Source organism: Orcinus orca, chromosome 19 (genome assembly GCF_937001465.1).
Source record: "Orcinus orca chromosome 19, mOrcOrc1.1, whole genome shotgun sequence".
Lineage (NCBI taxonomy): Eukaryota > Metazoa > Chordata > Mammalia > Artiodactyla > Delphinidae > Orcinus > Orcinus orca.
The window spans coordinates 18,528,436-18,543,674 of record NC_064577.1 but is presented as its reverse complement, the minus strand read 5'-3'; the positions used below and the strand labels follow the sequence as shown (position 1 = coordinate 18,543,674).

At 52.9% G+C, this 15,239-nt stretch overlaps 1 protein-coding gene across 4 annotated transcripts in view; it reads left to right on the top strand.

Annotated features, from left to right (window-relative positions):
* SPECC1 (sperm antigen with calponin homology and coiled-coil domains 1) overlaps positions 1-3,263 on the top strand; it is a 245,347-nt gene extending 242,084 nt beyond the window's left edge. For all 4 annotated transcript variants that reach the window (XM_049702411.1, XM_049702412.1, XM_033422807.2 and 1 more), the window contains one exon: positions 139-3,263. In XM_049702411.1, the coding sequence (XP_049558368.1) occupies positions 139-228 (90 nt within the window). In that variant the 3' untranslated portion in view covers positions 229-3,263. The remainder of the gene's footprint in view (positions 1-138) is intronic.
* Positions 3,264-15,239: the final 11,976 nt, after the last annotated feature.

The window sequence follows — 15,239 nt, the reverse complement described above, 5'->3', positions numbered from 1 at the left end:
ACAGCATCTCTTGAACAAACGGGAAGGAAAAGCTTTTCTTTTCACTAAGCACCTTTAGCACCAGCTGGGTGTTGCCTGTACCTGCCGGCTGCATGGGAAGGCTTTGTGGCCCCCTGTGACCTCTGCCCTCTCCCGCAGGAGCTCAGTGAGATGCTGCACACAGACCGGCCCGACTGGCAGAGCGTGATGCAGTACGTGGCCCAGATCTACAAGTACTTCGAGACGTAAGTCTGGAGGCAGCGCTTGCTGCTCGTCCCTGCTCCGTCCACCGCCCAGCTTGCCCAGGACCAGCACACACACAAGAAACAGCCAGGTCCACCACGCCCACCTTGAATGCCGACGCACGTGGCCCGGGAGTGGGGGGGGCCACGCTCTCTTGGGCCCCCCTTCTCCGCGGGAGCCCAGCGGTGTGTTCACTGGAGCTGCCCTGAATCTCACGACAAACAGCACTTCCAAACCCCACCGTCTCTACTACAGATGCTGGCTTCTGCCTCTATAAAAACTCTCCACCTCCCAGACCCCTCCAAAAGAAAAATGCCCAACAAAACACAAAAAGAGAAAGTTTACTCTCAAGCAACCCTGAAACACGTGAGCGCCCTGCGTCCTGGGGAAAAGACTTGCGTCCTCAGTAAGGACTTCACCACCTTTAGGTCTCCTGTCCCTTATTTGATTCTTTGGGTGGAAGATTAAACTTGAGATGTAAAGGAGCCCCTGGGTAGTTTGCTAGGTGTCCCTGGGAGGACAGGAGGATGTGTGTCTGGGACGCAGTCACACCAGGACACCGTGCTCAGCGGCGGCGGACGGGAAGCCTCCGTGACTGTCACCTGCTCCAAGTGTCCTGCACGTATTCACGCCCCATCCACACCCACACGTTTGCCCCGCACGGAACCTGACAAAGTCGCTCAGACAGAAGGCACTGGCCTGTGCCGGCCGGGGTCCTCGTGCTTTTGCACAAACAGTTGGAGGACGTGTATTTCTTGGGATGCTGGGCAGACGGCGATGTACAGTATTTCAACTCTGGCTGTGGTTTTAGCCCTTCCCCAGGCCGCCTACATTTGCACGGCAAAGGAGGCCCTGGGGGCAGGCAGAGCCGGCTGGGGTACAACTGAAGGAGACAACTCAGTTTCCCTAGAGCCTGCAGTCGCCCTAAGCAGCAGCAGAGCCCTCTCCAGAGCCGCCCTCCGCCTGGGAGGTGCAGGTGCAGGTAATCACCTGGGCAAATAAATGTACCTTACGTAGCAAATGAGGTTCACCCCGGCCCGGGGGATCCCACAGCTGCTTACATCAGCGCCCGTCGACCAGGGTCCTTCCCACGGCCCCAGAGCCCAGGGCAGCTGGCACAGTACTCCCTGCAGGCTGGTAGGAGCCCTTGTTCGTAGCCGGGGCCCCATCGGTCCCTGTCCTGGGGGCGGCTGAGCTCGACCCTCCCTCCCGGCCGCCTTGGAAGAGGCATCCGGGTCCCACACGGCGCCCGTGCCTCCACCTCAAGCTGCCGAGGCCGCTGGCTGGGGTCCTTCTGCAGGGGGCTCGTTGATAACACTCCTCACTGCCCCAGCGTGGAGTCAGAGTACTGGGAAGGGGACCAGGGTTGCGTTCTGTATATTTTCAAAGTCCCCGACAAGCGCTGAAAGGAGAGAGTCTGGTGACGGTGGCCGTGACGATTTGTCTTCACGTGGAAGCTGGAGGTACCACCCGGACAGGTGTAGCTCTCACCTTCCTGAGGGGCGGCCCGCTGAAAGATACTCCCGGTGTCTCCTCGTCCCCCGACCCTGCCTTGCTTGCTTCCCCAGGAGTGCGGTTGGGACGTTGCTGGTTGTGTGCAGCCTGGGGTCACCGTGAGGCTCCGTGTGGGAGGGGCCGCTGATGCCTCAGCGCGCCTGGAGGGGCCTGGGCGCTGCGGTGTCCTGTATTCAGTGATCACTGAGGGGGATTCGGAATCAGCATGGAGCCTCTGCGGTGGAGGTGTTGCTGTTTCCCCTCCCCCGATGCTGGAGCTGCTGCCGCCTTTAGGCTAAAAAGAGGAGAGGAGGCCACGTGCAATTTGTTTTTATAACGGAAAGAGGTTGCCTGACTGCTTTGCAGCAAGAGCACCCTTAGGGCACAGGGCACCTGTGTCCTGCCCGCAGGGACAAGGGTGGCGTTGGGGCAGGTCTGGCTCTGCGGGGCCCGGGGGTGCCGGCTCAGGCCTGTCAGCACTGCAGGGTCGGGGCGGGGGGCAGGGGGCCGCCGCGTAGGTCAGGTTTTAACTGGGGAGCTCGGAGCACAAGGTGAGTGTGGAAAACTTGAGAACACACGGTGGTTACTGTCAGCAAACCGCATCGTCCCCAGTTTTCTGTCCTGAGGTTTTCAGAGGTCACAGTACCCGTGTTACTTCCCGTCTTCCTTCAGCCAGTACTTCGTCACTTAAAATTATTTGGTGGTTCTGCAGATCCTTTTTCCAAAAATGTATTATTTTTATACACAAGATAGATGCAGAATGCAAGACCCCCCCAAGAGTGGAGGAGTTTTGTTGTGTTTTGTATTTTTAAAGACATGAAGAGAAGCCCATGGTTCTTTGCGTTGAGTTGTTTCACAGCTGATGGTGGCACGGGCCCTGCCCACCGGGCGCGGTGTCTGGGCAACCAGGCAAATTCACCCACCTCCCATTCTGTCCCTCCTCACTTCAGAAACAAGACGGCCTTTGGTTTCCCTTCCTCACCCAGCTGTTGTTTTATAGCTTTTGTTGATTCCACCCAGAGGATCCTGAGCGGCTCACACCTGGCGTCACGGTCCCCAGACCCACGGGCTGCTTTCCCAGTCGCCCCCCATGTCCCCGCTGAGGGGACAGGCACCGCGCTGCCTGGGGACAGAGGTCTCGGTCGTCAGATACAAGCCCCTTTGCCAAATCCAGCCCTAGTTCTTCCCAGCCCAGAGCTCGAGGGCCGTTTGAGAGGAGCTGACCAGTGACATGTGGCAAAGGACAGGACCCAGCAACCTTTTTATAAAGGATTTTTAATATCGCGTGTGCCTGGCATCACTGCAGGTTTCACTTCTCCGACCCAGGTTAGAGTTGGGCTAAACCTGTGCTGTCCTGAGTAGCTCAGTAACTTCGACTGCATGAGTGGAATGCAGCAGTGCGTTTGTGGCCTCATTTCTGCCAAGAGCACAGACCGTGCCCAGCGCTGTCAGGACGCAACAGAGGCGTGTGTAACTGTGAACGTGGACGCGTGCGATGTATGGCTCTGTAATATTTCTAATAAATATATTTTGTTTCTGTCTGACTATGAATTTGTCCCAGTGACATTTATTGTTACTATTTTCTCAAAATGCCAGGCTTCCATTCAGTCTGTTTCCAAACTGGCATCTTCGCGTCCCTGTTCCTCACTGGGCCGTGGTCCCCACTGCAACTGCCGGGGGTCACCAGAAAGGACTGGGTCCTGATGCCCCTTGGCCCCCTCCCCTGCACGGCCCCTTGCTGTGACCGCGGTTCCCCGGGGGCCCCGCCCTCCAGGGCCGCGCGGGGTGCTGCAGAGCTGCTTGGATGTGCCCACTGAGGGTGCGGGGCAGGAGAGGTTATACCGAGATCACGGAGGCAGAGTGAACACGAACTTTAACGGACCGGGGATGCTGGTGTGTGCTGACACCAGGACGCTGAGCGAGCGATTCGTCAGGTGACGTGTGGCCTTCGGGCACCACTCGGAGGCCATCCTTCATGGTGCCTTTGGGGACCAGCCCTGCCCACAGGAGAGGACAGAGGAGAAGCCTCTCCACCTCCCCCTCCTCCCACGGAGGCCCCACGCGCTGGCCTTTCCCTCCTGGGGGACTCGGTCTTCCCAGGACAGCACAGCCTGGGATGAGGGTGTGACAGGCCCGGGGCCAGGACGGTGGCCGCCAGCCACTTCCTCTGGGCCGTCAGTTGCCGCGTGATGCTGCACCCAGAAGATACCAGGCTCCCCATGTGATGACCCAAAGCCGCGTCAGCAGCTCAGCCCGCATACGTGCGTGCGCGCCCACACACACGGACGCGTGGACGTTTGGTGGATGGCCAGTGCGTCAGCCATTGCCAGTCATCCCTCCGTGGCTTGGGGTCCAGCGGGGAGGTTCCTGGTCTGTGGGCCTGGGCCCCTCTCTGGACGAAGCACAGCCCGCGTGTGCTGAGTCTGCTCCCGGTGGGGCTGACCCGCAGCCCGTGCTCCTGGTGGTGTCTCGTGACTCAGCCCGAGTGGCTCTGAGCTGCCCGAGGGGTCTGTGGCCGTGGGGTCTTGGCCAGCGGCCAAGCACCACCACCTTCCTGCCGCAGGGCACTCAGCTCCCCAGGGCAGAGCCGCGTCTTCATTTGTTCAGATGACGAGATCGGATGTATGACAGGGCCAGGGATATTTTCAGCCAGTCTGAGCTTGCAGTCCTGTAAGCCAGGGTGTTAGACCTTATCTCCTAGACCAGCTCATGCCCCTCAGGGTCTCAAGACAAGTGTGAAGCTGTGCACTATGACTTTTTTAGGGATCTTTTATTTTGAGGGCCTCAATTTTTTAGTTGAAGTCTTAAAAATGTTGAGAATTCTACATTCCCTTCACAGCATATCAGTGAGTTTCATATAAAGATGGTGACTTTTCCCCTAAGAAAATCTTTGAGTAACATCAGCATGCCGGCAAGGTTCATCACCTCATCCTAAAGCCATGTCCCGTGGTGTCGAGAGCCCACAGGCCTGCCTGCGAGTCCGGGGAGTGAGTCCAACTTCGGGGCGGCGCGAGTCCAGCTGGAGAAGCACGAAACTGGCCATAAAGGTGAGTCACAAATTGTGTAACCGCAGGCATCTGGGAATAGAAAACCAGGGAGCATGGTGGTCACCAGCCTCCTTGGAGCCCCTTTCTACACGTTTCTGGAAAGGTTCTCCTCTGGAGCTGTTTGCACATGGCAGTGTGAGGAACCAGGCTGGATTCCAAGAACATTTGCTGGCCTTCCCATCCTCCAGGTTGAGTCAGCTGGAACCCACCTGCGTTTCATTGTCTGTGTCCCCAGCCCATGGAGGATTCCTCCCCTACTTCAGACAATGGAAAACTGTCTCCCAGCAGAGAGCAGACTCGTGGAGCCTGGGGATTTGGCAAATCTGGATCGGACCTGGACCCAGCCATCTTCTCCCACCTGTTCACAGTCTAAAGCAGCAGGCGCTCTTCCTTAACTTGCGGCTCCAAGCTTGCTGCACAAGAGCAGAGATGTGGTGAGGTCTCTGCTGCTGTGAGTGGCTGTGGGAGATGGTACCCTCAGCAGCGGCAGCATTGCCGCCTTTGAAAGTGAAAGTCTCTGACGATGAAACCAGAAGCCGGAAGATGCGTTTCCTGCAGTAGTGTAAATGTTGTTTTAAAGTCACAGTTGTTACTAAAATACATGTTCAGTACAGAAAATACCAAAAAGTACAAAGACAATACAAAGGGCTCTGGGCATCACATCAAAAAATGCATTACCAGAATTAACCTCCTTTTGGTATTTTATTGGTACACTTATGGATCATTTAGGATTGGGTTAACCTGTAAGGGATAGAGAGACCTGAGCAATACTATCTTAGGTAAGAAACTACTTACTTCTCACCAAAAAGAGAAAGAAGTCCAGAGGTGGAAAGTCCAAGGCTGGTATGCTAGAGTCATCAAATCCTCAGGGACCCAGACCCCTCTCCACTCTGACATCCCCAAGGAAGTGGCATTTGTCCTCATGAGCTAAGATGGCTGCCAGAGTTCCAGTCATCACAACTGTATTCCAGGTGGCAGGATAGAGGAAGAGTGCCCTGTCCCTTTTAAGTCTTCCTAGAAGACCCGTTTAACACTTTCACTTATATTTCATTGGGCAGAATTTAGTCTCGTGGCCACACCTAGCTTCACAGGAGGCCAGGAAAAGTAGTCTTTTAGGTGAATAGCAGTGAAGCTGGCTAAAAGTTAGGGAGGGGAAGAATCAACATTGTGTAGGCACCTAGAAGCTTCTGTGACAATGTATACACTTTTTCATCTTAAAGTTTAATTCTTTGAATAGGTTCAAAAACTTATTTTTACTTGGCTCAAAAATGTAAAAATTATGAAAAGATATACAGTGAAAAGTCCCTTGTCTGCTCAGTCATCCCTCCCCTCCCCTCCCCTCCCCTCCCCTCCCTTCCTCTCCCCTACTCTCCCCTCCCCTCCCTTCCTCTCCCCATACACAATCTCACTGGTAACCGTGTTATCAGTTACTTTGTGTATCCTTCCTGAGTGTGTTATACAAGCAGGTGTGAATATCATATGCTCTCCATCTTTTTAACCTGAAAGGTGTCAGGCTAGGCACATCTTCTGCATTTTGCTTTTTGTTTTGTTTTCCCCTAATGATGTATCATGGAGACATTTTCCCGTCAATACAAAGAGGGCATTCTCACTTTTTGTTTCTGCTGTCTGGTGTTCCACTGCGTGAGGGTAGCATAAATTATGTATCTGCTCCCCTGGGGAGGGGTGGGGTGGCTGGATGATGTGTCGTACAAACCAGGACCCTTCCAAGAGTGCACGTGGGGGTGTCTGTTACTAATTACACTGGAGCAGAGGTGTAAACTGTCCCAGGCAAACTGGGGCACAAAGTCACCCCACAAGGATGAACATGGGGGTGTCAGTCGCAGTGCTTTGCAGTTACAACAATGCTGTACATTTTAATGTGCACGTGCATAGATGGCTTCATCTGAGTAAGTCTCACATATGATCACTGGGTCAGAGGGTGCCTGCCTGCGTTTGGGCTTTGGGTAGAAACTGCCACCCTGCCTCCGTGGGAGCTGGACTGGCTTCTCTCATCATTACGGCTTGGCCCACGGAGCATGCTGTCAGACCGTTGGGTTTTTGCCCATCCTAATAGGTGAAAAGCGGCGTCCACATTTAGTTGTTTTTTAAAATTGTTTTGGCCGTGCTGCGCGGCATGTTAGTTCCCCCACCAGGGATGGAACCCGCACCCCCTGCATTGGAAGCGTGGCGTCTTAACCAGTGGACCACCAGGTAAGTCCCTGAATTTAGTTTCAAGGTGCATTTTGTTGTGAATGAGGCTGAGTATGCTTTAAAATCCTGTTTGTGTTCCTTTCCGTGTGACGTGCCTTTTCGACTCCTTTGCCCATTTCTTTCTTACTGAGTGTTTAGGAATCTCATCTTGGAGCTTTTGGTGCGTGAGAGAGATGATGCTGGTGATTTGAGATGCAGATAGTCTTCCCGGCTGGTTGTTTGTCTTTGCTTACGACGGTGTGTTGGTTTTTGCCACGTAGGAGTTTTTTATTTTTATCTTTTCTTTGATGCCTTTGGATTATAAGTCAAAGCCCTTCCCTGTTCCAAGGTTATAAAAGGAGCCCTGTTATGAAGGAGTGCTTCAAAGTTTTCTTCCAGAACTTTCTTCTATTTTAAATCCTTGGTTCATTTGGGACTTATTGGGGTGTTCATATGGGGTATGGATGCATATGCTTTTGAAAAGTATATTTACTTTTTTTCATAGTAATACAAGCTCACGGTTTAGTTACCTCCATATTTATAAATAGTAACTTACACTGCCCTGTATTCACTTTATCGATTTTGAATGTGTTTTTTAATGTCACATGAGAATTTTAAGTCCTGCACCTTCACCCCCACATCCTTAGTACACAAATGCCCATCAAATCTGTCCACTGGGTAGCAGGTACTGGGTACTGGGATTTGACCATGTTCTGTTTCTCTCCTTGTAAAAATGAATTAACTTTTCCTTTTTCAGTAAGTGACCTGATTTAGTCACTGTGACCCCTTTTCAAAAGTACAAAAACCAGAGCTTCCTTGGTGGCGCAGTGGTTGAGAGTCCGCCTGCCGATGCAGGGGACATGGGTTCGTGCCCTGGTCCGGGAAGATCCCACGTGCCGCGGAGCGGCTGGGCCCGTGAGCCATGGCCACTGAGCCTGCGCGTCCGGAGCCTGCGCTCCGCAGCGGGAGAGGCCACAATGGTGAGAGGCCTGCGAACCGCAAAAAAAAAAGTACAAAAACCAGACAGATTTGGGGTTAAAGCATGGGAGAGGGGGGAGCTCCTTATGTTTTTCTGCAAGGCATTTATTTTTTTCTAACTACTCGCACAATCTTATCGTTTGGAATAGCTGGTTGCATTTGTCTGTGAATAAGTGGTAACCTGGTGTTTGTTTTCCTGACTTGAATGCTTTCACTGTTGCATCTGAGCAACCCTAAGAGTCATCTGCAAATATTCCACGTGGTTCTTCTGTGCCAGGTGCTGTGGCTGCAATTGTGAACGACACAGACTCGGTCCAGGCCCTTTTGGAGGGCCTCATTCTGATGAGGGAGGCAAGCGAGAAGCAGAGGAATGTACAAGATGACGGTGTAGATAAGCACTAGGGAGAAACGCGGAGCAGGGGGAGAAAATTGGGTGGCCGGTGAGGGCAGGTGCTGTTCTAGGAAGGATGGACAGAGAAAGCCTCTTTGAGTAGGTGATAAAGTTTGAACAGATACCTGAAAGATATGAGAGGGAGTCTTATGAAAATAGGGGGGGTGGAGCTTGATAGACTGGGAACAGCGTGTGCAAAGGCCCTGCGGCAGGAGCGTGCCACTTGTGTGTGGAGGGGCGTGTGTGCATGTGTTGGGGGTGTAGCAGGGGGGCCAGCGTGGGTGGCAGAATGTGGAGGTGACTGTCTAGAAGCGGGAAGGGGTAAGAACCTCCCAGGCTTGTCAGAAGTAATTGGAGCATTCTGAACATGGTCTAACTTACATTCTTAAACATTCTTTTTGGAAGTCAAGCAGAGAAGTGATTGTGGTGGGACAAGAGTGTAAAAATAAAATAAAGGTGAAATAAAGGTCAGGTGAGCGTTGTGGGAGCTCAGACAGGATGACAGCAGGGAAGACGGAGAGGAGCCGGCGGATTCGGGTCAGGTTTCAGGCAGAGGCAGCATGCGCTTGAACTGCTGTGGGGAGAGGAATCTCCGCGGAGCGCGGTCGTGTGAGCCGGGCACCTGCTGAACCTGAGCTGGAGAAGGCCCGGGGAATGAGCGTCAGGCTCGAGACACCTTTTCGACGGCCAAGTAGAGGAGTTGAGTAGACAGGAAACTACAGGTCCCTGGAGCCCAGGAGAAAAGAAGAAAACCGCAGGAGGACGGTTCCTGGTCCTCCAACACGTGGCCTCTGCGGAGGCCGAGGGGCATCTTGGAAGCCAGCGACCGGAGAAAGAGCAAGTGGTGGACCAACGCTGCGAGAGGTTGTGTTAGGCGAGCGCTGAGAGGAGACCATTGGATGGGGCAAGACTTGCGCAGCTGGCGACTTTACAAGATGGTTTCAGGAACGGGCGGGACCCACGGCCTCACACGTGGGAGAGAGGACACAGGAGGAAGTCGGGGCCGAGCCCTCGCTTGGGACGAGGTTGGTGTGAAGGGCAGATCGTGGGAAGGGATGTGAGGTTAGGGAGGGATGTCGTGGTCATTTTCCTTTCTTTCCCCTAAAGGATGGAAGGATGCAGCCCATTTGCCTGCTCGTGGGGGACAGTCTGGAGCCGGGGGCAGGAACTAGCGGAAGGAGCGGGCTCCTGGGCGGCGAGGGCCCGGGCGTCGGGCGAGGCCGTGCGTGGGCAGCGGCGGGGAGTGCTGTGAAATCCCACGCGAGCTCCGGAGGCCAATGTGCGGAGGCCCAGGCAGTGGCTGTTTGCCAACCTGGGTGGACACGTGTCTATTTTCACAGCTGGTGCAGCTGGACGAGGCCCAGGAGATGGGCTGGGGGTGGGGGGACGGCTGAAGCAGACGTTCTGGAGGTGATTCGGGTACCAGTGGTGACTCTGAAGCAGGATGACGATGTCAAAGGTGGTTCATGTGGGTCGGAAGGAACAGTGTGGACCAGGGAGACGGAGGCGGAGGATTCACGGAAAGTCATTGTTGGAGCTGCCGGGAATGGTGACATTTGGGGAGAGAAGGGCAGGGATGGGGCGCGGGTGTGGGCGGGACACAGACTAACTGCCTTCCTGGAAGTGGCCGGAGGGTGAGCAGATGGCCGCAGGCAGAAATGCTTCCTTGCTGTGGACGTGAGCCCAAATCCGCCCCTTCCGGAGAGGAGAGAGCGTGGGGCAAGACGCCCTGGGGAGGGTCGGGGCACACGGCCGCTTTCCCGAGAGCAAGAGGACAACGGGACACTCAGAGAAGAGGCCGAGGATTTGGGGCATCTTCTGGTGACACCATGAGTTCCCAGCGGCCTGGTAGAAATTTGGGGGTCAGGAGGAGGCGGACGTTTGGGTCAGACGGGGGGATGTTTGCGCCGAGTGGGGATCACAGCAGTGGACAGTGGAGGGGGACTCCAGCCAAAACCCGTGGAGTCGGGGGCACCTCCTGGAGCAGTCGGTGCAGCGGATCCCCCAGGAGGGCCCAGGAGCCCCGGGCGGACCCCAGGATGAGCCGGGCCTGCCCTGCATCCCAGGGAGGATAAGCAGCAGACGTGCTGATCTCTGCCCGGCTCCTGGGGGCCGGCCTGGTCAGGGGGCCCTTCTTCGTGCAGGAGGCTGAGAAGCATTTGCTCAGCTCCTTCCATCCTGTCTCAGCAGCCGCTGTGGTGCCCACCCCCGTCCAGCAGCCCCATTCCTGTAGCCAGAAGGTCTGTCTACACAGTGGAGTATCATCCAGCCTTTAAAAGGGAGGAAATCCTGACACGTGTGCGACGTGGATGAACGCGGAGGGCGTTGCGCTGAGTGAAACAGCCAGTCACAGAAGGACGGGCACTGTATGGCCCCACTTGTATGAGGTCCCTGGAGTCATCAAATCCACAGAGACAGAAGGTGGGATCGGGGAGGGGGGTGTCAGGGGCTGGGGGAGGGGGAGGGGGAGTTATTTAACGGGGACAGAGTTTCAGTTTTGCAAGATGAAGACGCTCTGGTGGTGGTGGCTGCACCACGATGTGAACGTACCTAATGCCACTGCGCTGTGTACGCTTAGATGTGGTTAAAATGGTTTAAAAGAAAAGTCGACGTGGGGAAACTGAGGCTGCCCTGTGGCCTCTGGGCCACACATCAGACCAGAATCTGGCTCCTGACCCCAGCGCAGGAAGAGGGATGGGGTGGGTGGTGACTCAGATGCTGAGCGCCCAGGGGCCACCTGGTGCCCCTCAGGAGGGACCTGTGCCCCCTGGAGACACCTGGGTCCCCAGGGTGGTAGATGCAGCGGGCAGGTGGGGGTGGGCACCCGGGCAGCTGCCCAGCTCGTGAACGCTCACGACGGCAAGCCCAGCCCTGTGGCTCTCCCTGACCCCAACCTCAAGTGCTGGACCTCAAAACTATCATTGAAACAGCCCAATTTGGGCTTCCCTGGTGGCGCAGTGGTTGAGAGTCCGCCTGCCGATGCAGGGGACACGGGTTCATGCCCCGGTTTGGGAAGATCCCACGTGCCGCGGAGCGGCTGGGCCCATGAGCCATGGCCGCTGAGCCTTGCGCGTCCGGAGCCTGTGCTCCGCAATGGGAGAGGCCCGCGTACCGCAAAAAAAAAAACCTGCCCGATTCTTCCCTTTAGAGAAAATAGCGTCTGCCGAGCTCCCTAATGCTCACCTGAGCGTGCCGCTCGGCCGGGGCCCCACAGCGCTTGTTGGGAACCCGAGTCTGACCCACAAAGCAGAAGAGGCTGAGAAAATTCTGAACAAGACAACAAAGGAAGACAGGTATCAAGACGCCGTAAAGACAGTGCTTTTCAAAAGTGTGGTACCAGCTGGGAAGAGAGGGCAGTAGATTCCTTCATCAGATCGGAGTCCAGAGATGATACGGCTCAGGATGGGCACCTGCGCCCTGAGCTGAGGGAGGATGACATCGCCGCGGTGGGGGTGGGGGGCACCTGGCCGCTGTGTCGGGATTGGGGGCAGCTTAGATCCATCCTCCTCGAGGGAGACACAAAACCCAGAAGAGAGACTGGCACGCTTCACCACATAAAATGAAAAGCTTCTGTTCAACAAGACACCGTAAACAAAATTAAGAGACTAAAAACAGACTGGGGGGAAAAACAGGCTGAGAAAAATATTTGCAATACATCGCAGGCAATACCCAACAGTCACTATGTAATAACCATAATACAAAGAGCTCCAAAAAGATAGAGAAAACAAACAATCCAGTCAAAGAAGGGATTCACAGGCAACGCTTAGAAAAAATGAAAAGTATTAGTAAGAATGAAGGGAAGCTCGACTCCCCTAGAAAGGCGTGTAAAATAAAGCAATGATGACGTCAATATTTACTTATCCGATTGGAAGAAACAAAAAACGTTGGTGATGTTCGAATTGGGCACAATTATGCAGAACTGGATGCTTTCATACACGGTTGGTGAAGGATGAATAAACAGGATCTTTCTGGAGAGTGATTTGGAGATGTTAGTATGTTAAATCTTAACATTAAATGTTAAATATTAATATATAAACCTCTGATACAGTGTTCCCACTTCTGGAAACTTAGCCCAGAGAAGTACTCATGGATATTCAAGAAGAGCTATGGACAAGAGTAACAGCAAAAATAAGGGGAATAAAGTAGGAATTTCCATGAATAGAAGAGTGATGAAAACTAAATTGTGTGTGTCCAATAGTATGGAATACCGGGCATCTTCAAGATAGACTGGGATGAATGTGTTGTTAGAAAGATGTCCGCGAGATAGTTGTTAAAAACAGGTTTCTTGACGGTGTGGGTGGGGTAAGTCTACTTTTATTTTTTAAAAATCTAGGAATGTATATCAGAAAAACAACCCAATCCAAAAATGGGCAGAAGACCTAAATAGACATTTCTCCAAAGAAGATATACAGAGTGCCAACAAACACATGAAAGAATGCTCAACATCATTAATCATTAGAGAAATGCAAATCAAAACTACAATGAGATATCATCTCACACCAGTCAGAATGGCCATCATCAAAAAATCTAGAAACAATAAATGCTGGAGAGGGTGTGGAGAAAAGGGAACCCTCTTGCACTGTTGGTGGGAATGTAAACTGATACAGCCACTATGGAGAACAGTATGGAGGTTCCTTAAAAAACTAAAAATAGAACTACCGTATGACCCAGCAATCCCACTACTGGGCATATACCCTGAGAAAACCATAATTCAAAAAGAGTCATGTACCAAAATGTTCATCGCAGCTCTATTTACAATAGCCAGGACGTGGAAGCAACCTAAGTGTCCATCAACAGATGAATGGATAAAGAAGATGTGGCACATATACACAATGGAATATTACTCAGCCATAAAAAGGAATGAAACTGAGTTATTTGTAGTGAGGTGGATGGACCTAGAGACTGTCATACAGAGTGAAGTAAGTCAGGAAGAGAAAAACAAATACTGTATGCTAACACATATATATGGAATCTTAAAAAAAAAAAAGAAAATGGTCAGAAGAACCTAGGGGCAAGACGGGAATAAAGATGCAGACCTACTAGAGAATGGACTTGAGGATACGGGGAGGGGGAAGGGTAAGCTGGGACAAAGTGAGAGAGTGGCATGGACATATATACACTACCAGACGTAAAATAGCTAGTGGGAAGCAGCCACATAGCACAGGGAGATCAGCTTGGTGCTTTGTGACTACCTAGAGGGGTGGGATAGGGAGGGAGATGCAAGAGGGAAGAGATATGGGGACATATGTATATGTATAGCTGATTCACTTTGTTATAAAGCAGAAACTGACACACCATTGTAAAGCAATTATACTCTAATAAAGATGTTAAAAAATATTTAAAAAAACAGATAATAGTACCTACATCATAAGATTGTTGTAAACATTGAATAAAATATGTAAAGTACTCAGAAAAAAAAATCTATTTATGTATACATGCATATGCCCCAGTTCACTAATTCCAGGTTGCGTACCCTCTTCACTTTTTCACAGGATATGTCATCACTAGCTTTTTTTTTTTTTTTTGGCAATATGCGGGCCTCTCACTATTGTGGCCTCTCCTGTTGTGGAGCACAGGCTCCGGACACGCAGGCTCAGTGGCCATGGCTCACGGGCCCAGCCGCTCCGCGGCATGCGGGATCCTCCCGGACCGGGGCACGAACCCGTGTCCCCTGCATCGGCAGGCGGACTCCCAACCACTGCGCCACCAGGGCAGCCCCGTCACTAGCATTTTTGATTCTATAATATATGGCACCATATTTGTATAAGCACAGAAGAATGTCTGGAACAGTCCTCAAAACTGTGCACCACGGGGGTGGCGGGCAGGATTAGGGAGGTTGGGGAGGGCACTTTTACTGTCTTACACACGTCTGTGAGTTTAAATTTGTACTGTGAGCACATGTCATTTTTGCCGTGTATGAAAACAACACGTCAACAACAGAGGTACCAGGTACAGACGTGGCCATGGTCAGCCCCACCAGATGTCATCCTGAGCCGCTGGATGGCCGGTTTTACTTTTCAACCCTGGACAACCTTTATTCTTAAGGGGGTGGCTATTCTCCTTTCGTGGTTTTTTCATCTTCCCCAGTATCCGAGCTGTCACCCCCGACAGCAGGAAGAGCACAGCTGGAGCTCTGTGGAGTGGAATCTGGAGCAGGTGCTGGCGGCCTGCTGCGTCCGTGGCCTGTGCAGTTAGGACTTCTGTCCTGGACTCTGAGTAACAGGAGGTTGGAGAGGGAAGCGACCTTAGAGGGCACTGGATTCAGCTTTCTCATCTCATGATTTCATCCCTGAGGAAACGAAGGTTCAGAGACGTGAAGCGATGGTCCCAGTCCTGGCCCTGCCCTGGAGACTAGGCTTTGGGGTCCCAGCCATCGCTCTCTCCCATGGGGTTCTGCTGAATGTGTGAGCCAAGAACTAAGATCCCCTTGACCCAGTATTTGTGTAGCTCTGAATTCTGTAGGACTCTTTGACGCAAGTCCCAGAAAACATGCACAACTGTGGGGACACTTGCAGGGGTGTTGAACAAGAAGTCCAGATGTAGTTCTCGGGGTTGTTCGTGCTGTTCAAAGATGTGATCAGGGACACAAGCCCTTTCCTCCATCACCTTCAGTGTGTTGGTTTTCACATCAGGTTTGTCACCTCATGGTTGCAAGGTGGCTGCCATAGCTGTAGTTACATGTTTTCACAAAACAGTGGCCAAAGCAGGAGGGGAGGGAGGAGGTTGGAACCTCACTGCCTAGTCCCCCTTCCTTCCTGTTGGCCAGGGTTAGTCACGCGCCCATCCCTTAGATCAATCACTGGCAAAGGGGAAAGGGGTCATTTGATTGGCTTAGACCACTCCTGATTCATCCTCTGGTGCGTGCATGTCACTGCCACCTGGGGTTCTGTTAGCAGCCCAGAGGGGGCAAGGAGCAG